This window comes from Taeniopygia guttata, chromosome 4 (genome assembly GCF_048771995.1).
Source record: "Taeniopygia guttata chromosome 4, bTaeGut7.mat, whole genome shotgun sequence".
In the NCBI taxonomy this organism is placed as follows: Eukaryota; Metazoa; Chordata; class Aves; order Passeriformes; family Estrildidae; genus Taeniopygia; species Taeniopygia guttata.
In genome coordinates this window covers 31593069-31619729 of record NC_133028.1, presented here as the reverse complement: position 1 = coordinate 31619729, position 26661 = coordinate 31593069, and the positions used below count along the sequence as shown (strand labels likewise).

Here is a 26661-nt window from a genome sequence, read left to right as displayed (position 1 = left end):
ATTTGAGAAATCTGGCAATATCCCTACAAATGTGTCTGAATTTTTGTTTTCCAGTAAAGCTATTGTAATTGCCATTACACTGTGGCAATCAGAGTGCAACAATATTCAAAGACAGAGGTAGCCATGAGTCAAAAACCAAAACTGACATTGACTTTGTATCCTCTGTATTTCAAATACGAGTTTGATGCTATTACATTGATTACTTTATTTTATGCAAGCCTAGTTTTTGGGAAACTAGTAGTTATGATGCATGAAGCAGAATGAACAGTCAGACTGCTATCCAGTGTTTTGAGTGTGTTAACAATAACAGTCCTTCCTCTTAAACGATACCAAAGTAGAGCAAATGCATATAAACCAAAATCTACTTCCATCTGAAAGAAAGCCCATTATTAACCTCTCTCCTGAAAATCTAAGAAACTCACCCACATGAACAATTACGCCAACACCACAGTAATGGAAATTTATTGAAGACTTATTGCAGTAAATGCGCATGTGCTGCCTCATTAATCTTCTAAATATTTAGCAACAGCTCATCTGACAAGAGATAGTCCTCCTCAATTTACTGATCCACATCCTCACTCAAAACTTACCAGGTTTTCTCTTTCAATTCTTTGCTGCTCTTTGTGCCTGTTGAGGGCACTGTGGTACAATCTAGGCGGTGGTACAGACACCTTCAACGTGCTGCTTCTCCTTGGCCTTGCAGACTGTCTGGACAGCTCTTTTAGCAACCTCTGGTTTTCCCGATCAATCTGCCTTACTTCTTCATTTGTGAAAGAGTAATTTTTCCTTATTCCTTTAGATGGCTGATCGATGGTTAGTTTTTGTTCCTTTTTATCCAACTGTAAGAAAGCTTTAAAATAGCAAAAGGTGAAATAAACAAGCAGATTAGAAAACACAGCTTCAGGAACCCAGGACTAAACATAAACTAGTATTTAGTGAATTAAAACAAATTAGTACTTAGATGTTTGCACATAAAAGTTTTAAACTTTGCTCCCAAGTTTATCTGCAGTATCTATCTCAGTTAAGAGGCAGAATAGACACAATGTTTCAGACAGAAAACTTACACTGGGGAAGACTGACTCAGAGGCACAAACTGCACTTCCTGAAGTGATTTTGTTGATACTTAACTCCTAAAGCAATTACATCATGTTGGTAGAGGAAATGCAAAAGGAATGATGAAAAGTAAATTTAATGGATGGAGAGAAATGAGTGAGCACATATAACAAAAGAAAAATTACTGGGGCATAGAAATTTAAAACAGTAAGCAAACATCAAATCATGACAGTAAGGTTTCAAGACAAAGAATACACACTTAAAAATACACAACAACTTGATGCGCACAATTGCAAGATAACTGGAAAAGTTCACTCTTAGCCAGAGCCAGCTATATTTATTACAGTTCCACTGGAGCTTTGCTGTTGACCTATTTCTAAACCTTTGCTTTCTAAAGCTCTGCAGCAGGTCGTCTGGCAACTGCTGTGTAAGGGTTTTGCTGTCATGGTGTTACCCCATCAAACCACTGCATTATCTGCAGTACATTACCTGGTTAGATTAGACAGATTTTTGGAGCTGAGACACAGACAAAAAAGCCTTACTCGTGTCATTCCCCACACTCCTCCAATATCACTGTGCCTTCAGAAGACATCCCTCACTCTTACCCCCGGAAGTCCCACACAGGCAAAACAAGCATCCAAAGCAGAAAAAAAAAAAAAATACAACCAAAAAACCAAACACCCAGGCAGGCAACAATATTTCCATAGCAAACATTTCTGCATTAGCAATCTGTTTGCAAGAGATGTCTGAGGCAGCCTGGCAGCCAAACAGTGAAAAAAACTCAAAGAATGAAGACCATTTTCTTACTTCAAAATGAAATGGAATATTTATTGCAGTATCTCAACTGATTTTATTTCAGAATTGATGCAAGTAAATATTGCTACTCTCTTTGAGAAATTTAAGAATAGTATTCAAAATGTAAAACCCAAACACCTACCGAATTTCAAGATTTATCTGGAAATTAGTAAACTTGCGCTATCAGCATGCTAGCCAATACAGACAAAAACTGTTCCTAGGCAGCTCTGTGAGGTTGCTCACATTAGCAAATTCTGCTTTTGCTTGTCAAGAGAAGATGCAAATTACCTCAAAACCGAGACACAAAGCAAACAAGCGCAGATCAAGCGTGCCAACAAACAGGTTAATGCAATATAAATGTCTTCAGAAACATGTCTACAGTTTAGTAAGTTATTCTCAAAGTAAAACTAGTACAGCCATCAACACCATTGGGGGAAACAAACCTGGAATGAGACTCATCTGGATAAGCCTACAAGGGACAAAGAGAAATGCAAAGAAAATAACTAAAGCCACACAACTCACATCAATCTGCAGCATACACCTCAGTAGAAAATATTTTAGAATGTCTTTATTGGAACAAGCAAAATCAGCACTGCAGAATACAGCTAGAAGAAAGTAAATTGAACAACTATCTGAAGATCTATTACATAATTGATAATTGTATTATTATGCAGCTATGAAAGGTAATTTTACCTTTTGCCTTATACCTGTAGCATCTCATGGGTTAAAGAGGACTGCACATTATATGCAAAAGTGGAAATCCAGTTGAGACAAAGAGCAGTTGTTAAACTCAAGTCTTGACCTAGCCTTGTGGCACCAATGCTATTGATGATGAAGTCTATTACAAGAGACATTTAAATTTCTGAATGATTGTCAGCACAAATTTCCAGCAATTATTTTGCCTCTGTGGAAGGTGCCAACTAGTCAAAATCAATTTAAAGCAATGGCATTCTGGATAAATACTTTTTCAGGTACAAATACATGTTTCATGCCTTCACTGGTCAGTGACTCTTAATTCACTATTAGATAGCAGGTTATACTTTGGCAGAGACTGTATATACTTTTGATATAACTCTGAACTATAGCCAGAAGAGAGATTAAAAAATACTTCAAGGTAATTACTACCTATTTTCTGACTTGTTTACTTTTCTGATAAACTGCTGTTGCGTGTGATGAAAAAACAAAACCAGAACAATGACATGGAACAAAACCCTTTCCCTTTTACTCCAAAGCTGGGGAGTAAATTTTACTAGAAACAATGATTCAAGGAACCCCGAAAAAATTGCTACACACAGGGTTCAACAAGCAGTGCATTACTTTGTTGTCACTCAGATCTCCAGGGGAGACAGATATGCAACTTCTGTAGCATTAAACACGCCCTATTTTACCAGAAGCTCCCAGGCAATTAGAGTGAATACCTATCTATGTACATATCCACGCACTGCTCTACTGGATACTACTTCTTATATACATAAGGACAAAATTTTACTAACTTTACTTTCATCTTCCAGCTTCTTCAGTCACATTCCCCCCTCAACACACAGACTTTACCTTTTTTCATTAATCTCTTCTTCCTTTCCTTAGCCTTTTTCCTTTGAATATATATAATTTCTACAGTGCTTCATCCATACCTTTTATCAACTCACCACAAAGACAGCCTTTCCCACTTGTGTCAAGCAAGAAGAAACTTCATCCCACTTTCTTCTGTATGTTGTTCATTCTTAGCCTCCTTATTATTTATTTATTCTTAACTTAGAAACTGACTTTACTACTGCCAACAGCTTTCTGGCAACTTTTGAGGTTGATAGCTTGCTAACAGTCATAATACTGAATTTATCACAACTCAAGAGAAATATATTAATACAGTGAAAGAATTAAGAACACCACAAAGGTTCTGTTGTAAAGTTATTCAGTGAAGCCTTAGCGGACAACTGCCAAAACCCAGTAAATAAACTATGGGCAGATGGCTAAATTACAGAAGACTCTTTAATTTTGCATCAGAAGTTCAGACCCAATACAACACATGCAGAAGCAAGTGATTTTTTTTATTGTTAGCTTTCTATATGACCCAAGAACACATTTGAAACTTCACGACTAGATTTTGCTGCAATGCTTCTGCAATACACCAAAGCATTGGATCAGGTAACATAGTAAAAGTATCTGGTTTATTGTTCTTCAAGCTGTTAGTTAATTTGAGCTATTTTTTACTTGGCTGAGACCTATGTTCAGGAAGAATTTAATCTGCCAACACCACAGCAAAGCAAACCATAACTTACTGGACCCTACCTATAGACAGTCTTTTTTAAACCACACAAATGCAACGCTGATCTGCATAGGAACTGTGTCACAGGAGAGTCTAAAGCTTAGTAGAAAAACAAGACAACACAAGGCATACTGCATAATTTTTGTGAAAGAGCATCACTAATACTACAGCATGCATGTTCCTAACAAAACAAGCAGAAGAAATCACCACTCCTTAAATGATATTCAGATAAATCACAGAAGCAATCTAGAAAGCAGTGGGGAAAAACTTCTGTAGGTCTCCCTGAAGCAGGGGTGACATTCTTTCCATGGTTCAGAAGGACACTTCTGACCCCTGAATTTCAAATCAGCAGTTATAGTTGCCACTGCTTCCAGTCATCTGACTGAAAATCTGTCCAACCTGCCTCTGCAAAGCACCATTTATACAGCATCATATTCCTATTCTCCACACACTTGCTATGACAGAAAATTAGGTAATCCACAGCAGGAATTTATGTCCAATATGCACTGAATGCATACTACCACTCACTGGCAACATTGCTTTCATGGCAAAGACAGTAGGTGTCTAAGTGAGGTCAGCCCATGCCCACAAAACCAGAAACAATTCACCATCAATAAGCAAAATCAAAAAAGTAAGTTCCAAATGCTGTTAAATACTGGTAGTATGGTTCATGTTATATAACTCAGGTTTTGAGTTTCATAGTTATTTCAATGATTTATTCATCAATGCACCCACACTACTCTTTAATCACAAAGCCTAAATGCATGAATGGTTTACCTCACTATTTTTGCAGCAGCCACTGACGACATGAAATAAAACTACAGTTTTAAGGTTATGATTTAAGTTTCTAAAGAGTTTGTAAGTCTTGGAACAATGAAATATGATTTACCTATCATATACATATTCTATCAGTGGATAATTAGTAATTTAACTAAACCACTAGCTACTTTCATTGTCAGTCAGACCTTAAATATAATCTGGGATAGATGATAAATAAGCAGCAGCGTTTGCATAACAACTTGCACAGTGTGCAGTCTACTCCTCATATGCTGGTAAGCAGGAAAAGAAAATTTCCTGCTATTCACAGGATTTCTATGAAAGCTGGTTTCCATGGAGAGATACCTGACTTTTTTTTTTTAAGGCATCAACAAGCTGTTTATTTCTTTCCACTTCTAAGCATTGAAATAACCTTGCAGAATAAGAAAGGCCAAACCTTATATAAAATACAATTTATAATTAGCAAGTCAAATGCATTAGGACAGGATGATACAGCCAACCCAACAGTATTAAGGCTAAAATCAAAATCATGCATGTTTCAGTGTCTCATTTGGAATCCAAATACAAATTGCTTCAATGCTTACACTTGACTGATATTTTATTTTATATTGCTACACTACCACATGTGTATCACATTTGAAAAGTACAAAAGGAATAAATAAATCAAAGTACTTCATCAATATATAGCAGTTTAAGAGTGAAACTTTCCCTGTGGTATCTCTATAAACAAATACTTCCTATAACATCCATTATTGCAGGCCACAGAGCTCTTTAAAAGAGATTTTGGAGAAGTAAAGATTTGGTGTTTTTCTTTTAAGAAAAGGAGAATGTCCTTTTCAGGTAAAATTTTCCCTATTTAAACATGCTTAAACAAGGCTGCTAGTTATCTCTTGATATCATAAGAAAGATGTCTTGCAGGTGCTGGACTTCTTTTCCCCATAATTACAAAGTTTCTTATCAACATTGGGGAAGCCAGTATCTCTCCATAATCTCACAGATTTTCAATCTCTTTTCAAACTCTAAACATATGAATAAATTAGCAATTGTTCTTCTATCTCAAAATGAGTTTCTAGGCCTGTGAAAAATCAAGCATATGAATAGACATACATATAGTAAATTAATTCAAACTCTGAACATACATACTAAATGAATTCTGAAGAAAAGCTATGTATGCTTAGTTCAGCTCTACTGTTTGGGTATGTGTATATTGTAGAGTCTACTTTAAATTTAGATATGGCTTAGCAGCTTTTCTACACATACACTAGTTCAGCATGCATGAGCACACAGGTAACATATCCCTAAAGAGAACAAAGTTTCAGTTATCAAAACTTGTTCCGTTTCCTGAGTGACAAATGATATGAAAAAAAAAGTTAGTGATTGCTTCATGTTCAGTTGAAGCCACTATTTAATTTTCTACAATTGATTTTATTCAAAACCACAGAGTTTTTGATATTTATATTACAGAGCTTTTCACAAATGAACCTCTATTTTAAAAATCTAAGGCATAGAAGAGGTAAAAAGATTTATCAGCACAGAGGTCAGTGAGAGCTTCAAGGATAGAACTTTAGTCTGCGGCCAATTGCCCTACTTACTCCACCACACCGCCTCCTCAAGTTAATAATAGCTAATACCATGGATTTACAGACTAATTCTTACAGACACTTCTGTAAAATAAGCAGGTCTCAACCTCATTTTACAGAGAAGAAAACACAAAGTACTAAATTCTTTTGCACTGTATATACCTCGTGCTATTCTATTGTACTGATACCAAACAAACTTAGATAAAGAGATACAGAGCAATTTTAGCAAGCAACTGTTCTGGACTACAAAAATCACAAGATCTCTCTAAAGAGAGAGCAGATCTGTAGCACAATGGGTTGAGATAGATGAGTGCTTAGTTCACACTCATATATTTAACCCATCTCTTTATCTGCATAATAATCACAACATAGGATCAAGCAAAATAGCATCAGAAAATTTTCCAATTTATTTTATCCCCAGCTTTCTAGCACAGTGATTTATGAAATTACCCTCAAAAACAATCTTTTACTATCTATTTCTTTGCCTTGCCATTCTTAATTCCCTTTTTGTGTTCAGATTACTCAAGAGTACAGCACAGGAAATAACTCCAACATTTTTTATTAGTGTGGGTTTAGAATATTGCTTTCAGTTATTAATTTTCTGAAATATCTTTAATGTAGATAGCAAAATGGAAACATAACGGAATCACAAAACAATTGCATACAAAGATCTATATAACATCATGAAACAACAGAAAAACTGTATTTCTACCTGAAAATTGATAATCAAACCTGCTATCAGCACTACCCATCTAAATACAATCAAAGTGCAATACAGAACAGGGAGACTGAGACTAGAACTAGAACTACTTTATTAGTGAGATTTTACCTTATTAAGAAATGCATAAAAGAAAATTTGGCTTTTATCAAGAACAAGCATATGCAGTTCTGATGAACATTTAATGGAGACTGATGGGTGGGGGAAAATTATTTGCACTTTTTTTCCCCTAATGTGTACAAAAAAATCTGCAAGCAATAACTGAGAATAAGATTAGCTCCTATTTTCCCAGTAGTTACTTTCCACCATTAATAATTCTGCCCAATTTAAACTTCAAAATGCCCAAACTAATTAAGCTATGCTCTGCTTGCCAATATAGAGAGGCACCTGGGAGTAATATACACATTAATCAGGAACATTAGCTGCTAGACCATATGAATTCTACTCCTCATTACTCTACCTTTAATATTGTTATTTAGAACTAGTTTTCAGTTTTGAGAAAAAAGTTCTCCTCCCCAACAGAGATTAATCTCTGAGAATACCTACTTCTGAGCAATAATACCCATTTGTTTTAGGGATGAGATGAATCCATTGGTAATCGCTGGTTATTAAATAGCTTCTTGCTAACAGGGAACAAATAAGGACATAGGACATCATAATTTCAATTGCCTAGCAACAATTCTTCTGACATCATGTTTTGACAACTGGTTGAAATTGTTTCTAGTATGAAAGAATGACTGAAGCACAAGGACTGACAGGGATGAGAAAAAGCTCTACCCTTCTTGATGGTTAGTGATGCTTTTCTTAAAATCAGAAGAATTTCCATACAAGTAAAATCTCAGTTTTTACTTAATAGGCAAGTTAAACCATGTGTACAATACATTCTAAATCCTTACGCATTAGAAGCTGAGTCTGGCAAGGTACAAAGTGAAGAAACACAATATGTGCAGTTTTAGTTGTGCCAGGCTTACTTCAACACAGCAAACCTGGCTTGGAATGTACTAGAGCTAAACTGCAAGAGGCTTTCCTCACCTGAGATCAGCAGATTCTTGACTCAAGCCTTTTTTTATTCCACAGATTTTAGTACTGAAAACTCTGGGCCATGAAAACAAATGCAAAAGCACCATGTAGACCTTAAAATATGCCTATCAGATCATCAAGGGCATTCTCATCCCATATAATGAAGGTGTACAATGAATACAAGGAAAGAGATTGCAAATTTTCTTAGCCTTCATTATTAAGATTTTTAAAGTCTATTAGCCAGAAACAATCACTCGAGTTTTAGTAAAGATTGTCTGCTATTTTTCTTTTTAAAATACCTTTACTCAACCAATGGTATTTTAGAAGGCAGACACCTGGCTCCGAATATAATTTCAAATGCTTTTGTTTAATTATCAAAAAGGTACTAGAAGTTTAAGTATATGAATACCATTTATAATGCAATTAAATTTTGCATTGTGTTTCAGTTTTGGAAGTTGATAATCCAGCCTTTCAACAGAAAGGTCAATGTTTTAATTTAGATATTAAATTGTGCCATAGTCCAGTACACCTTAAAATACATGTGCAGTTTTATTGTCCAATTTATGAATATTTCAAATCTTTTTAAGATTCACCCTATCTGTGTACCTTACTTCTAGGTAGATGCAAACCAGTGCATCCTTCTTTTCTCTACTGCAGAATCAGTACTATTACATAGAGAAGAATTCAAAGAATTAGATCAATACCACTTAAACAGCAACCAGTGTTAAAAATACACATGGCATATGAAAACTTCACTCTCTATGTGTATTAGAGCACAACTGTTCTCAACAACTGGCAGATGTTGTATTTCTATAAACATATAAAAAAGTTCATTAAAAAAATCACCTTTCAGAAGCTGATTCAGGTCCATGGCATCATGCAATACTTTTCGACTATATCTGCGATCAAACTCGGAATCTAATGAAAAAAATACAGATATAAGATTGAATTTCCCAGCCCTATAGGTTTTGTACATTTAGTGTTGTACTTAAATTCTCCAAATTACCATATAATTCTTGGTTCACATTTTCCTGTCTCTTTACTTTTAGTTTCTTATCATTTGATGCTACAAGTTCAAAAGACTGGATAGGACTGATGTCTGGAGTTGACAGAGGTGTTACATCAGTCACTGTGTCTTCAGACTCCTCCAGGTCATCAACAAGCTGTGGTTTTCCTTCTGCTAATTTCATTGCTGACTTGAATTTTTGTTTCGGAGACAGAAGAGCATTTCTACAAGCATTCCTTTTTGGGGAAGAATGTGATAAATCTGATAAACAGCTATCAGAATCTGTGTCAGAACCATCTGTATCTGAGCTTGAGGATGATGATGAGGAGGATGAGGAGGAAGAAGAAGAAGAGGAGGAGCTGATAGTATATTTTTTGCTAGCCTTTTTTATGTTGTTTGGTTGCTTAGCTGACTTTGGTCTAACCTGTTTTTTGCCATCATCACTACTATCTTCTTCATCTGTATAGTAATCTTCTTCACCTTCTTTAACTATCTTAGGAATTCCAGCAAGAACAATCTCCTCTGCTGCTGCAGGTGTTACTCCAGATGTACCTGCATTCTCTGCAACTGGAGAAACTGCCAAAGAGGAAGCATCTTCAAAAGGATCTTCGCTATTTTCTAGGGACTGACCCCTTTGCAAATCTATCTGCTTTTCTTCACTTTTCTCCTCACAACATTTTTCATCCTTTGAATTAGAAACCAGATCAGTGTCTGCAATAGCTGCCTTTGTATTTTCTTTCTCTATATAGTCACCATTTTCTTCAGCTTTCTTTTTCTCTTCCTCAAAGTCACTGTCAAAGAAGGCGTGATCCACTTCACCATCTGATAAGTCTTCAAAACGATCCATAATGAAATATGAAGTGCCACCTGCAAGCATCAGAAAACATTTCCAAATATTTGTGTAAAAACAGATCCAAATACACTTTCAGTATAATAGTTTTGCTCTTCACTCTTTTAGCTCTAGTAATTTATAATTCTGCAATTAATTACATGAAGTTGCTAGAGACAATTCCATAGTGAGCTCAGTAAAAAAATTTAGTGCCACCTTATTGCACACAGCTCATATGTTAGACCAGAAAGCTTTACTTAAGCCAACCCATCACAATTTCAAAACTACTTCTTCTAAGCAAATTTGTCAAACACTGTTAGTGGCTAAAAAACCTTAACTATTACAAACAAGCAATTAACGTGTGTTATTTTTTCCCTTTAAGGTAGAGCCATTTGAAGCTAGAGCCACTTAGGAGTCATCCTTACTTGGAATTTTATATTGCAAACCTTATTTATATACAGTGGTCACCATCTTGGCTGACATAGCCATACACACTGCAGACTTTCAGTACTTAAAATTAGGAGAAATTTCAATTTACATTCAAAAAGCCATGGCTCCATGGTTAATGTGTATCAGATCCACATGTCAGTGTGTCAGTGTTCATGTTTTAGTGTGGACAAGGAGCCTGCTTTTCATGGCAGTCTCCTGTAACTCACACTCCACAGCACAGGAAGGAAACTTAATTCTTTCAGATGAACCTAGACTTTAAAAAGTGTGAGCCAGGCATGAAAATACTGCATTTAAACCAGAAGTTACCATTCAGTCCATGGGACTAGATCATGGCTAGTGCAAATACATAATACTGCACACATCAGGGTTATCCATTAGGTTCTATAAATCTGCTCTTGTTATGTCCTACTTTTTACAGAATTTTATGGTGTTTGATCTTATGCATGTGGCAGGAGGATAAAAGTTTCCACTCATTAGCAATATATATATATATAGAGTTAAAATAAAAAATCAAAACACACCGCAAACAAACAAAATTATCCAGTATCAAAGACTACCAGTCCCATCTAGCCAGAGGCCCTTTTCTCCTACTCTTTACAACAGATTTCACTGTTGAAACAATTTAGTAAGCTACAATCCATAAATATGTAACAAAACCAAACACAAAGACAGTGGAAGCAACTATACAAGGCCAGAGAACCAGAATATTTTACTAAATGGATGGTCTCCCTTAAACCACATATAGTTTGTTGCTATGGCAAACAAAGGGAGAAAAAAGGAATTTCCAGGTAAGGTTCTAGCTAAACATGACTCAAAAATACAGAATTTTTAAAGGTCACTCAGATATTTTGACACTTCTCAAATAACACTAGTTAAGAGTAATTGAAAACATGCTCCTCAAATCACAACATAAAACTAGAAAGTCTGGAATCTCCTATGGTTTTAAGACTCACAAAGCCAAAGAACTGAAAGGAGACTTATTATGGTTAGATGTTGTATAAAGCTGAAAACACTATTGGGCAACAGAAGCAGAGATCAATTTTGAGGATCTCAAAGATAACTCTCTAAAGCACCTAAGGAGTGCTTTAAAAAAACAAAAAACAAAGGAGTAAAACACTTTTGGAAATGCAGATATCCAGCAAGTTAGAGTCTTGAACAGGAACAGGCACTAGCCATCATGAAACACCTCCCTGCTGCTTACAGAATATTTCATCTGCCTCTTCATCCTGGCAGGGTGGTCCATTAGAGACAGCCCTCAGGATGACTGCCTTGCTGGCCATGTCTCTGGTTCTCACTCACAGGCACTCAGCCTTATCATCACTATCTTTGAGTGCTACACAGCTGAAATACTCCCTAATGTAGAGGGTCACCCCACCACCTCTCCTTTGCATGCCCCTTCTGAGGAGCTTATAACCATCCACTGCACCACTCCAGCCATGACAATTACCCCACCATGTTTCCGTGATGGTGACTACGTCCTGCTTTCCCCACAGCACCATGGCTTCTGCCTCCTCCTGGTTTTTACCCGTCTTGTGTGCACTGGTGAGATGCATTACTGCTGGGCTATTGGTTCTACCCATCAGGTCACTTCTTGTGCTACCTGGCTTCAGGCAACTTGTATGGCCTGCAACATGCAACTATCATGTGAATTTCTGAAAGTTTTTCTTGAGCAGCTTCCCAAAAAGATAATACATTTTAATATATAAAAACATGCACAACAGAAAAATAAAAAGCAATGAGAACAGTCACACATTATTTAAATTTAATTTTCTACATCATGTAATCTAAACCAGAAGGGAACAAAACCTGTTAAGTATAGACCATTAATTATTTATTTAGCAAGTACAACTTGAGCAAAGCCAATTCCATTAAGAAAATTAATATAGGAAGTAGAGATTAAAAATAAAATCCTTTCTTCTCCATGATGAAAGGCTTTTATTACTTAAGGAACTAGCATCTCTCCAGCTCATAACTAGAAAGATTATGACTGGTTGGTAAGAGCAGGCATGTAGTGTATTTCACTTGTCTCAAACACAGATTTGAAATAACGTTAGCACTGTTGTATACATAAGAGCATAAGGGGCCGAGGCAAAAAGGTTTGCAGGTGGGTGCAGATGAACTAGGATAGTTTAATATAGCTGAAAACTTTAGTATAGCTTAAAATAAAATGTTTTGTTGAGGTGTAATCACATCCATGTAATTTTAGTTCATGTAATGCTACGCCCGCAAAGGAGACTGAACTAACACTATCTCATCAGCTATACTGTGTAGTCACACCGTGGCTTCTCAGATGACTCTTCTGCACACAGTCTCTGACATGAGGGTGGGATTTAACTCAAGACAAAAGGGCAGTGTAGAGCTGGCAAAAGGTGATAAAAGATAGCAACAAGCCTGTACATTCCTTTCCATTAATGCCAGCCAGAGAGCACACATCTTCCCACTCTACATGATTCAGGAACAGCTCACCTGCAAGTGGGCTGTTTCTAAGAAGACTGAGACATAACTGCTTTGCAGGCAGTGACCACCAATACAGGAGAGCTCATTTAGCAGGAGCAGCAGTCATTCCACTGACAAATGCATATTCCACTCCTCTGGTACAAGTCCTTAACAATTTTAGCCTTCAACTTAATGGGAAACCAACATGCCATGTCTCTCAAAAAATTTGTGTCATTCACAAACTTAAGATCAATTAATTCTGTCATTTACAATAAAAACACACAAGAGGAAATAAACAAAGATATTGTATTCTTAGATCCTATTCCACTCCTGCATTGAGAGTGTCTGCAACGGAGCTGGAATTTGCCAAGACAATGCAATACAGAAGAGGTAACTTGGATGATAAAGCATGCCTAAATCAATATTGATTCTGCTTACAGTTTCACACACATTTATATACAACACAGAGTGTAATTTTACTTCTGTGAGAAATACAGTATTCTGCTATGTTGCCTGTTTTTAAAACACAGAGTCAACAAGTGACATTCTGTAATTCCAAAAAAGCTGTCATTACAGTCAAATACTTACCATTAACTGCTAATTTTAGTGGCCGCTGTATTTATTTACAAAAAAAAATCATGCTTTTTGTGGCTTTCTGCCATGAAACCCTCTAACACAAGCATGATCAACTCCAAAGAGCAGGCTGGGCATTAATTATTTGCCAGATCTTTTTTTTACTGTAATATTTCTTCTCCCTATGTAATTCTCTACCTCTCACTCCATTTTTCTTGCAATAGTAACAATCACTCATTACCACAGCCAAGTGCACCCTTTTGTCTTTGTCTCTTTCTCAATGCAGCTCTTCCTAGTTTAGGAAGAACTACTTTATACCACTTTTTAATCCCTTCAAGCCTGACCCATTTAAGATCAGAAAGCAGTGGCCAAGCAGCCAAGGTGAACATGCAGTCTGGCTGTCAGGGCTTTAGAGACCCACACTTTCTCATCAGAGGGTTGACACACAGAGTCTGAGTACCTACTGAGAGCACATCCACAGTCTCCCCAGCAAGAACAAAGACCACACAGCTCCTGCACACGTCAGCCACTGCCTGCTGCTGCACTACCCAAACAAGCAGCATTTTGACATCCTCCTCCATGTCAAAAAACAGATCAAGACCCTAATCACACTAAGTATATTGTTTTTTCCCTGCCAGCTGCAAACCTGCCAACTACAGTACCACCTGAAATATTTTTGTAGGCAAGACTTAAGACCAGGCCATTAGGAATAACTGCAGTATGTTTGAAGTATCTTCTACAAAGTTAGTATGGTACATAAAAAGTCATGAAATGAGGATGCAGACTTAGATGTGGGTTTGTCTTTCAACATATCCTACCCTTTGAAAACATTTTTCAATGTCAAAAACAAATACTTATGAACTACATTTAATACCCAGTGAAAGATTTGAGATGTTTTAAACTTGGTTAAACATTGAAGTTATCCACTAAATCTTTCACTTTTTAAAATGCACACCATCTGAAACTTGTGCATCCAAGAGTACTGAAGTAAATCATAGAAGAAAAAAAAATCAACATTCAGGCACAATGAATGTTGTACAGTGATCAACTTTCTTTTCTTTTAAGCATTTTACTTTCATAATCAAGGAAGAGGATGATTTATACGGAGAGGACAACTGGGGTCTTTTCCTGATCTTGTAACATAAAAATTCCTAGAATGCAGACAACCATGCTCCAAGGAAAGATGGTTTTTCCCTATCTGGTAAAATACAGATTCCCAGCATATAGGACACCACACTCTGAGTTTGCATGCTATGTGTCCTCTGAAAGGCCTAAATGCTTTCATAACATCATAAGATTCTGGTATTTAATAGAAGGGGAAAACAAGACCTTTACACATCCTAGGAGCTGAATGAGAAATGTCTGATGTTACTGTGTGCATCCGGTACATGACCACAAAGGCCATAATAAAGCACAGCTATAGTACACTCAAGGTGAGTCAATATTATGTTTAGGGCATAATAGTATAGTATAGCATAATAGTATATCAATAGTATGTTTAGAGCAACAAAAAAGAACAGACACCATATTAGGATTTATTAAAAAACATGTAAAGTTTCAGAAGCAGTAGAATATTGTATTTAGTTCCATCACGGCACCTTCTGTTTTAGGGTTGAAAGTGTTTTGGGTTGAAAGTGTTTTAAATAAAAGACTCATACTACCAATGGTACATGTTCTTTATGGCACTCCAAAATCTTCTGATTCCTGCCCCCATAAACCCGCTGACTGCCAAGTTGTCTCTTGTATGGTGAACTCGGGAGAAGTTGAAAATACTAAAGGAACCACACCTGGCTCCTTCTCCCTCCCTTCCTCATTTTTGGCTGAAGCTTAAGAAAAACCCCAGCAAACAAACAAAAAAAGACAAATTTGAAAACATCTAGAAGAAAGCAGTAAAAATGTTAGATGAGAAAAGTTCTACTTTTGGGGGTTTGTTAGTTCAAAAGAGGGGAAACATGAGAAAACGTAAGTCTTAAAACCTGTGTGACAAACCACAGATATTCAGCCCTATTTACCTCCTCTTAAATTAAAACTTTCATATTCATTAGTAAGAACAAGAAAGCATGCAAAGGAAGAGATAAAGCTCTTAGGAAACTACTTCCCTTAAGTGAAACCCCCAACGAATGAAACAACCAATCTCTTTAGCAGACATTCTGATTTTCCAAGCTCAGAGCACAATAACTGCTACAGCTGTTCTGCATCCTTAGTTCTCTTTGTTGGCCACAACAGGAGAATTTTCCCCTGTATGCTCTAGGATACAGTTTATTAACCCCCAAAAGTATGCCACATTAGCCCTCAGAACAGGAAGGCTCACTGGAGATGCTTCAAAGTACTCTTGAGTCTTTGAGAAAGAGTTGCAACAAAGTCCTGAGTCTCACAGCGGTTTCAAGTAAGAACTCAGTTCGGCCAATGGGCACTAGAAAATCCTGGAACACAGTCAACTGCCATCATGGTTAGAGCAAATGAAGCACATGATCACCAAAGAGCCCCAGACAGCTGCTGGGCAAAGGCTTTCAAGTTAATGTACAAGGCAGGGAGGAGAGAGAAGAGGCAGAAATGGGGTGAGGGGTGGAAGAAAGAGGGGGAAGAAAAAGTATTTCCTCTTGAGCCAAAAATAAGCCATTCCCCTACTGTGAAAAGCTGCAATACATTATGCTGAAACACATGTATCTGTAGCTCCAGGACTTCATTCATAGAAACACATTAAATATTTGTTCTTCAGGCTTTTCAACAAAGAGCCTCTTGTGACCTTATCACCTTGTGACCTCTTGAGCAGAAAGACCAGGTCAGAGAATACTGAAGTTAAATTATGGGAATGATGATGGTCATCCGGTCTGTCTGAACATACCATGGCTACACACTCATTGCTGAGAATCCCAAGAAAATCACTTGCAAACCCTCTAAACCCAGGAAGAAAATAAGTAGCTTACAATCACAATTAAAAATAAAGGCAACAAATAACAAATTGATCAATACAAGTAGCAGCAGCTTCTGGAAGGCCTTCTACATCTAGAAGCATAAGTGACACCACCCATGCTGAAGTCTCATGGGACTGCTGCCATACAATTTCTTACTACCTGGAAGAGCCCCAGCTTCAGCCGCCTCAAAGACTAAAAGGCAGCAAGCTGCTAGAAGAAAACCAGTCACTGGTATTGATCTTTCCCAAAAGCGACCCATAGCCTATACCTTTTGACAATATAGAACAGGCACAAAAAGCCCAGAAAAGGACAGACTCTACTGCCAGGTATCAATGGTGAAGAGCAAAGTAAAGATCCAGCTTTGTTTTCCCACCCCTTCTATACTGGTACATATCTATGAAGAGTATTTCTGTCTGATATCAAGATCTAAATTTGGGGGCAACATGTATTCAACCAGGTTATCTACAACGGAAGGGGGAGAGTCTGGTGCAGTTCAAAACTGCAAGAAAAAGGAAAACAACTGCTCTTACTAAAGCAAATCTTCAGCATATCTGCCACATAAAGGCTGGAGTTACATTTGCCAGTCCTGAAACAGATGGCAGGACCATAAAGGAATTGAATACACCACAAACTAATGATGGAGATAAATCACAGCATATTTCTGAATATTAGGCCATCTCTAACAAGTGGCACAACACGTCAACTATCTCCCACAACAGAAATGCCCATTGAACTACACGTGTTTTCATGCTTCTAACATTACAAGTTTAGTGTGCTTAGTGACCTACTTAGACAAATAGGTGTGTCACTAGCAGTTCCTTTAACTGTTTGCATAGATGTGCTTCAACACACATCAAACAGACCTGAGTTTCTGGAAGAATTTCCTTCATAAGGCCCTCCATCACAAGATGGGCTTATTACCACAGTTTAAAACACACACATACAGCTTTACATATGTAACAATTACATTCGCCACAACCACTGAAAATAAGATGCAATTTTTAATTTTCAGTGAATCTATTTCTATATGAGAGGACCAAGCACTGCCTGGTACAGATGAGCAGGAGAAAGCACAGAAATTCAGTCACTAAATCAGTATGGAAAGAGCAGCTTCAAAAAATATCACTTAGGAAGAGTCTAAATATATTTCTGTTTCCTCAGAATGTAAGAGGCAAATGAGGTAAAAACCTCTTGAGACAATCTCTTGCCTTATATTTTTGTGACTTGTTCCTTTCTTCAGAGGAGAAAATATCAAGTATGGAAAAGCAGGTAAAATGTTGAAACAGAGGGCTCTATTATATTCAACACAACATGCGTTTCTTGGAGTTCCAATGCTTATTATTACAATGAAACACATCAAGAATCACAAATACTCATTACTGAATTGTGACTTAAACATCAGTTGAAAATGTTGGATAGAAAAATAACTTAGCCAAGGAATAAAGATCATGTTTTAGACCATTACTATCACTAGTCTTGGTCAAACATAACATCAGGAAGCAAAGAATGAAACAGCTTTAAGAAAAAGCTCTGGTGGAAGCAGTAAGAGTCTTTCTCCCATGAATGTAGGGAGTACCTAGGCTCACCTAGGATCCAGTTCACTTTTGGATTCTTACATCTAAGCTTCAGATGTAATATTACGTCATCTGAAAGGGCAGACCTTAAAAAGCTTGCAGATGATCCTGTCACCTATGCCACAGATGACCACATGCTACCCATCCCACAAAATTTGTACTTTTACAAAGTACCTGGGTTAAGCCTTTCAATTAGCCAGCTGCAAAGTCTCAATGGACTTAGCAGTCCTGATGGCCCTCTAAGCCCATGTAAGTCTTATGAAGAAACACAGGTCTTCTGAATGCCCTTCTGAAAACAGGCAAGCTCAAAACCAAAACAAAAATCCCAGTAGGTCTTAACAGCTTTAAGCTCCAAGAAAATGAAAAGAACGTCCCCAAATTAAGTAATTTTTTAAAGTCCTTTCCTCTGGTTTCTATCCCAAACCATTAAAGTATTATCTAGGTTTAGAAAACCGAAAGAACAACATATGCAGAACAGAAAAAACAAAGCATGAAGAAGTGTTGGAAGAGACTGAAGCATTCCAGAAGCAGAGTCCAAAGCTCTGACACCTATATTTTTAAATGCCAATTATTTCACAAACCCATTCTTAAGCTTACTTTTTTTTTGCAACAACAATTTAATCTTAGTCTTCAAATAACTCCACTGAAGAAATTAACTTTGTGGAACTTTGTTCTCTCAACTGACAATTCCAAAAAGGAGAGATTAACTATTTTTTCAAAGAAGCAAAAATGTGTACAATGCATTCTATTCACCATATTGAGCACCTCACTACAGCAAAAGCAGGGATACAAAATAAATTTAGCACTGCCATTTCTATTACATTATTCCATCCCACATTTTTGTCCTGTTCTATGAATGCTGCATAGAAATGTTAACCACCCAATTTAAAAATATGTACACGTCCAAATGCAAACACTAGATTTTTTTTATTATATACTAAGAATATAAAAGTACTACTATTTCCATACTATAATTTAAGCAGTTTTCAAAAAACTGTTTGGGAAAAAAAAAAAAAACTTCCACCAGGCATAAAGATTGTGACTTAAAGTTGTGCCATATGCCATGCTGAACTACATTTTAAAATGCTGTGAAAACTCCAGAAAAAACCCCAGTGTTTGACAAAGACAAAATATATTGCATTTTGTTGTAGCATCTCACTGAGGCTCTTTCAAATTAATTCAGTTCTCTGCTCTGCTACAGAAGCCCGGGTTTCAGAACTACCTTATTTGTGATTTCCAACCTAATTCAGAAGGGCTAAGAGATTTGGTGGCTAGCTATTTTTCCAAACTACAACCCCACTTTGGGAGCCCTGGCCGGGCACAGGGAGTTCTGAGGAAAACGTGGAAACGTGACTCCGGCGATGATTAACACGCTCGAGGAAAGCTGTTTGCAATAATCATTCCAACTTACTTAATTCCCACCAATTATGCCCAACCAAAACATCTCTCCGAACTCTATCTAGGCATCACTGCAACGTGTCTCTCAAGTCCGGTAACTCTAAGGATAGCACACATGACCCGGTAACTCTCTCCCAGAGGCAACAACTACGGCGACAGCAAGGGCCGGCGTCTCAGAACGGAGTCTCGCACCTCTTTTCCAATCTCCCCAGGAGCAAGGCGGGCAGGCACGGCACTGCTGTGGGGCGGAGCACGCGTCTCAGGGCGGCACGACCAAACTCGGGCAGCTCAACGCCAGCCCCGGCCCGGCAAAGGCAGCGCGCACGACGCGCTCGGGGGACACCTACGTGCGCGGCGCTCAGGCAGGGACGCGAGTAGGAAGACAGCTAATTAAAACAAAATTATTTTTAAAATTATATAATGGTTAAAAATAATGCATATGTACACATGAAAAAAATATGTCTCCCACATTGTTTCGGGAAAAAAATTACCGCAGACGGGGGAGGAACATGCCCGTCGTTCCCAACCGCCCCCAACCGCCCTCCCGGCACCTTCCGTGGCGAGAAGGCACCGCAGGCCCCACCACCAGCCGGCACCCCGGGAAGAAGCAGCGGCAGCAGCGGCCGCTGGCGTGCCCCCCTTGGCCCCTTTCTCCCGGCTTTGTTGTGGCAACCGCGCAGGCAGCCGGGCAGATACTCACAGGCACGGGAGGAGAGAAGCGAGCAGAGCGGCGGGAGGCGGGAGCCGCGCAGCGCCCAGGCCGCTCCCTCGCTGCCGCCCCGCTCCTGCGCAGCCCCGGCCGGCCCCGCGCGCCGCCGGGCGGGGAGAGGCGGCGCCTCAGCGGGGCGGGAAGGGAGCCGGGACCGCCCATGGGAGGGGCCCCTCAGCCGCTGCCTCTCCACGGAATCACAGAAACCGGAGGCTGGAAGAGACCTCTGACCGAGCACCACCGCGTCAACCAGACCACGGCACTAAGTGCCACGTCCAGTCTTTCCTGAAATAGCTCCAGCGACCGTGGATACACCATTTCCCTGAGCAGCGTGTTCCTATATCTGATCACCCTTTATGTGAAGAAATTCCTCCTTATGTCCAACCTAAGCGACCCCTGGCGCAGTTTAAGACTGTGTCCTTCAATCCTGTCGCTGTTTGTCAGAGAGAAAAGACCGATCCCCACCTGGCTACAGCCTCCTTTCAGGTAGTTCTAGAGAGACATAAGGTCTCCCCGCAACCTCCTCTTTTCCACGCTAAACAATCCCAGCTCCCTCAGCTCTTCCTCTTAAGACCAGTGCCCCAGACCTTTCACCAGCTTCATTTCCCATCTTTGAACTCGCTCCAGTGCTTCAATGTCCGACCCGAATTGAGAGGTCCAGAACTGGACATAGTTCTCAGGTAGTGGCCTTACCAGTGCCAAGCACAGGGGAATAATTCCTTCCCTAGTCCTGCTGGCCAGCTATTTCTGATACAGACATCAGTCCCCTCCTGCCCTTATTTGCTTTGTGGGAATGGGGCAGAGAGCTGGGACTCTTACTAATGCCATGAAGCCCCAAGACAAGGTGACTGTGCCCCAAGGTGGGGTGATGGTCCCCAGGTTGCAGTGATGTTGCTCCAGGCTGAGGTGATGGATCTGTGTGCTCAGGTCATTGTGCCTCAAGCTGAGGCAGTGGGGTTCTGGGTTGAGACAATGCTATGCTGGGTGGAAGCAATGGGCCCCCAAGGTGATAATTTAAGTCATGTTCTCCAGATTGAGACACAGTGGGGCCCCAAGCTGAAGAAATAATGCCCCTAGATGAGGTGATTGCCCCTAGATTTTGATCATGAAGTTCCAGGGTGAGGGGACAGAATCACAGGTTGAGGTTATGGTGCCCCAGGTTAAGGCAATGAGGCTTCATGCTGAGGTGAGAGTTTTCCATGCTGGGGTAACAGTGCCCCATATCAAGTTGATGGTGTCCCAGACTGTGGTGGTGGTGGTGCCTTGGGCTGGGGTGATGGCATTCCTGGTTGATGTGCTGGCAGCCCAATAAAGACTGGAGGGGGACCTAGGCTGAGTGAATGGTGCTCCAGGCTGAGGTGATTGTGAGCCACCTTAAGGTGATGGTGCCCCATATTAAGGCAACAGGACCAGAGGTCCATGTGATGCATCCCTACATTATAGTGCCAGGGCTGCAGCACTGGGTGACGTATCCTGAGGAAATGGAAAGGGGCAACTTATCTGGAGGACTTCTAGGGAAGCCTCATCCAAATATTTAAGGTTGGATCTGGACCCTTCCCCAAGCTACCTTGAATTTCAGTAAAAACTGAAACTTCAGACAGTTTCATTACTCCTGGTACTGAATAGGTTAAGTGGTGATTACTACTGGTGATCTGCCCCTGAGAAGTGGTAGTTTCCTGTGTAGGGATGGGAAAGCTTACAGCTCTTTCAAAGAGATCAGTTGCAATATCATATCTTAATAATAGCAATGTTACTTTTTAACAATGGAGGAAAGAATTATGTGAAAAGAGAGACTTACAGACTACTGATCCACATATTCAAAATACAAAATTCTGCTTTACTTTGGCCCTATTGTTCATCAGGAAAGAGATTTAATGACATGATCACATTTTTGCCGATCATACTGAATTTTGAATTAAATCAGGGCTGTGCAGCCAAATCAACTATTGTGTATATTGCCCTATTTCACTTGGCACACACACATAGGCACATATGTATGGATGTATGTGTGCATACACACACATACACATAAACACATTTTTTCAAGTACATGTAGCAAGTGTGTCAGAACACTACAAGAAAAGAAAGAAATCTCTTGAATAATACAACTGAACATGTCGGAGTTAACCATAGTCAAGTCCTGCAAATTACATTGACTAGATTTTTATACTTGTCATGTATTTTCCTCTTATTTTTCTGGCACCTCTCTCAGTTCACTGTTGAAATGTTGAAAAATGACAGATGCTGCTAAAATCAGTCAAAAACTGTACATGGAAGACATGCTACAAAATGCTGAGCCTTTACTGACCTCGCCATGCGAGGTCTTAGGTTCCTTACATCGGACACTGAATGGGTGTTTTTGTCATTTTTTCCTGTGTGTCAAGTTCCTGACTGCAAATATACAACACCACTTTCTTAAAAGTTGTAGCAAAAATTAAAATTGGCTAATATTAGTGCAACTTACATATTTTGTACATTTAAGATAGTGAGAAGTATAACATCCAATTTCCATTTCTCTTGCTCTAGGATTCCTATGATTGCTTCTAACAGTATTAGTTATCCAGGTTTTCCTGGTTTATCACCAGGTTTACAAGTTTACAAGCAGTTCTGGGTTTTGTGCTCTGAACCTTAGAAATTTCTATAAACTCCTAGTATGACTGTAAGTCAATGCAGCACCACAGCGGTTATAAAAAACCATGTAATTAATTAGAAGTTGTAAGTATGCTAAAAATATAAACTACGTAAGCACTATACAGACCTCTTTTTTGCCTATAATGTAATTTTTTTTGTTTTAATTGAGAAATGGTAACTTCTTTTAGTCCTTTTATAGCAATGGGATCTGAGCTAGAAAGGCTGACAAAACAGAAATCAAATGTGAAAAAGCCTACAGAAAAAGTATTAATTTTAATCTTGCCTAAACATTTGAAAGTGCAAATTAATTTAAGTTTAAAGTTTGCAGTACTGTGAAGGTGCAAGCTGAACAATTGTCACCAAAGGCAGCTGCAAAACTGTTCAAATCAGTGAGGTTTTTTCTAGGGTATGTTACAAAGATAAATGATACTTCTAGCTCAAAGGAAAATAGTGAAGATGCTGAATCCTTCCCCAAATCGGACACAATTTATCTTTTAAAAGAAGTAATTGTCTTATCTCTGTAGGAAAGATATCTTCTGTAGTGCTTTGATAAGGCAGAATTTGAATCTCTTTTCTCATAAACTAGTTCTATGACTGAGTTACAGAATAGTTACAGAAAGAGCCTGTAGTAATCCCCAGTTCAGAAAACTGACCTCTTTGAAGTCCTTTTGTGTTGCACAGAAAAGTAATTTTTAAAGTACAAAAGGGGAAGTTCAAATAACACTGAGGTAAACTTGAATATTGCTATTAACTTCCGTAGAGCTAGGCTATAATCTAAAATATTAGGAATTGTAACTCAGGCTGAAAAGTCATAGAAACTTAGTAAGAGCTAAAAGAAATAGAATCAAATTTTCTTCTAGCTCTATGGATACACACTTGAGTTGATTTGGACATATCTAATTCAGGGTATGATGTGTAAATCCTAGCTAAAATAGGTGGGATTACTCATTCAGACAAAAAGTGGCTTTGTGCATAAGCACTGCAGGACTAAATTGTTACTGCAAGTGGGTTTGTTTTTTTTTATATTCCTCTCCACTTCTGAGAATTAATACCGTACGAAAATACTTTCTGTTTACACAGGACTATCAACATTGCATGCTCTGATTCAGGTTAATTTAAAAATTCAATTCCCTTAAGTAGTTTTGACAGTGGCGCAGGCAGTTTCCTGAAGCATTTACAGTAGATCTCTGTCTGGTTTCTTGTATGGATCTTAATAAAGATCCCAGAGTAGATTTTGAACTAAGTCCAAAGTTCTGTATATTCTGAAATCTTTGATGAGTAAAGTGTGTGCTGGGAGATAGATATTTGTTTTCTATTTCTACCTGCTAAGAATAAAATAGCTTTATAAGAAACCTTCTGGCATGTTGGGCCTTATCCAAAAGCTTTCAGACTCTGCAAGAATCTCTGCTGGTTTTAATGGTCTTATGTATTGAAGAAACCCTAGTCACAAAGTCCTTCAGTGAATCATCAGGGTGTTTAACCACACAGTAATTCACATGGGAAAGGACTGCCATTGCAATAGTATTTTCACTATTATGATATGATGATTTTTACCTTTAATCACATTAGACATCTTACTTAAAGAATCAATTTTGGAAACTCTCTGAATGGTCTGAAATTAGCATTTAAAAGGATTTTGTGCAATTTAATATCCCCTTAACAGAACAAACTGTAATAGAATGATATATTTTATCTTAATAAGGAGTAGGTTACTGTAAGGACTTTGGATCAGATTAAGGATCAGTGTCTCCTTTGATAAGTGACCAACAGGGCCCTAAAGTCACTTCATAACCACTTTTTGTGATTTTGAGAGGAAATACATTGTTATGCAAACCTCTAATACACACAGGCAGGTATAGATGGACACCAGCCCACCAGACACTGTGATTTATGTTAGAAACAGATTAGAAAATATTGTGATGGAGTAACTCAGAACTCTGACTAGCTCAATGCTCTTCTGTGCCCGTTTCCATTACAGTTCTGCACTATGAGCTGACACACAATGCCCTATTACAAGCGCTACTCCAGGGCTATAACAGACTTTTGGACACCTGCACTATTCATGCCCAGTGTTCTGCCTTGCTTAGCGTTGCAGAAGCTCAGGGAAGTTTGATGTCTGGTTTTATAAATGCTGCTTTATTGCACCGTAGAAGTTATAAGGAAATGTAAGTTATAAGGAAATGTAATACAAGATCAGAGCTTTGGTATTTGTTTCATTTCTTCATCTGGCTAGTAGAGTTCATTTGACAGAAGTAACTTTTTTAGAGAGCATGAATAAATAAATCACTACTCCAACCTCTGCAACAATAACTGTGTTTAAAAAATAAAATTCAGGGCTTTTTTTTTATACCTCAACTGACAGAGCGATGGCAATCTTACCAGCTGTTTGCCAGTACACTTGTACCTCTAAACACTTCTATAGAATTTACAGATACCTGTTCTTAAAAATGAAGTCCATTAGTAAATGCTTGTAAATCCTCTTTTGCATAGTGTGGCTTCCGTGAGGAAAGCATTGCCTACTCTTGTTCTAAAATGTGGGATATGTAAAAATTCTCTTAAGAAAGGATGCTCTTTTATGTTCGATCTTTGTATACTTTCAAGACTAATCAAGAAGAAGGGAGATGTAATCCTTGAAACACCTAGCAGGCAAAAAGCAAGCTCTAAGTGATGTCTGTGTGTTAGAAAAACAAATTACTTGTTGGTACAATTACATTGTTAATGTTTAGGGCTTGACTAACTTCAGTGATCTCAGACCTAGGGGAGGTAAACAAAGCTTGGGGAAAAGGATGTACCACAAAGTGGTACACAAAGAATGAAGAATTTATAGGACACACAGACATTCGGCAGAACTCCTAAGGTAAGGAGGAACCAGCAAACCCAATTTAGCAATTGTGCTGAAATCAGTTCCAACTTGATAAAAGGTCATTCCAGCAGAGGGAGATCACAACTACCGACTCAAGGGACCACCAACCCAAGAAATCCACCAAATCAAAAGAAGGCTGAGCGTACACACTGGTTAGCATGGGAAATGAGAAATCATTAGCCAATAGAGGATAAAACACAAATTAATAAGAGAACTATGGAACTCTAGTCGATGAGCACTAAGTCCTTTGTTTGCTAAAATGTATAAATAGTAAAAAGTTTTGATATTTGGTATGCTTGATTTGTTGGAATACCACTGAGCACCCAGGCTTGCACAACTTTGAAATAAGTAGTTACTGTCTCTCTTGAGTGTGTAATTATTGGCTTGTTGCACACTGGCTAATGAAGCTGATTTTTGTAGACAACACTCTGAAGATATCAAGGCCTCCCAATTAATCTGTGCTCCGTAGCTGCTATGAAGTCACAAATTTGGTGGAGCTGTAGCTGTGCTGCACCTATGGCAAGATGAACCTGTGTCCCAAGCACAGCTGAAATATGGCAAGCCTTGTGCCCTTCCAAGAATTTGTCCTCAGATCTACCACAAACAGATATAAAATATACAACGGAGAGAGGGTACCTACAGGAGGGCTGGCATGCTTCTGTTGGGGTGGTGAGGCTGTGTTTTTTTAGAATCACTTGTTGTACCGTCCTCATAGCTGTTCAATGAACTTTTTATTTCTGAAGTTAAGTAATTTATGACTTCCTTTGGCTGATCAGAGGGGAGCAGGCAGAGGGGTGCATACCGCCCACACTCAGGAAGGTGTCGGGATCTCTGAGATGCCCCACGCCAAGGCTTTTGTCCTAAGCTCTGGCTAGGGTCTCGATGGCCTGGTCTGATCATACCGGGTCCTTCTGGGCCTAGCCCCCGCCCTCCGTGCTACAGCCCCGGCGGCAGGCAGGCGTTCCGCAGCTTCCCGCGGAGCCAAGCCGCCAGGGATTCCTCTCGCGTCTTCCGAGCGTACCCGTTCCCTGGCCGGGCAGGGGACGCCTCCAACCCCGCCATGGCGGAGGT

General features: G+C 38.8%; 1 protein-coding gene across 3 annotated transcripts in view; it reads right to left on the bottom strand.

The window, feature by feature from the left end:
* CFAP97 (cilia and flagella associated protein 97) overlaps positions 1–20243 on the bottom strand; it is a 28752-nt gene extending 8509 nt beyond the window's left edge. Inside the window, exons 1-5 of one of the 3 annotated variants that reach the window (XM_030271246.4) lie at positions 20088–20227; positions 19580–19773; positions 9213–10079; positions 9053–9124; positions 591–850 (exon numbers count right to left, since the gene is read on the bottom strand). In XM_030271246.4, the coding sequence (XP_030127106.4) occupies positions 591–850; positions 9053–9124; positions 9213–10059 (1179 nt within the window). In that variant the 5' untranslated portion in view covers positions 10060–10079; positions 19580–19773; positions 20088–20227. Of the gene's footprint in view, positions 1–590; positions 851–9052; positions 9125–9212; positions 10080–19579; positions 19774–19856; positions 20007–20087 lie in introns of those variants that run through there. The other 2 variants (XM_012573548.5, XM_072928323.1) reach the window with 2 other exon arrangements.
* Positions 20244–26661: the final 6418 nt, after the last annotated feature.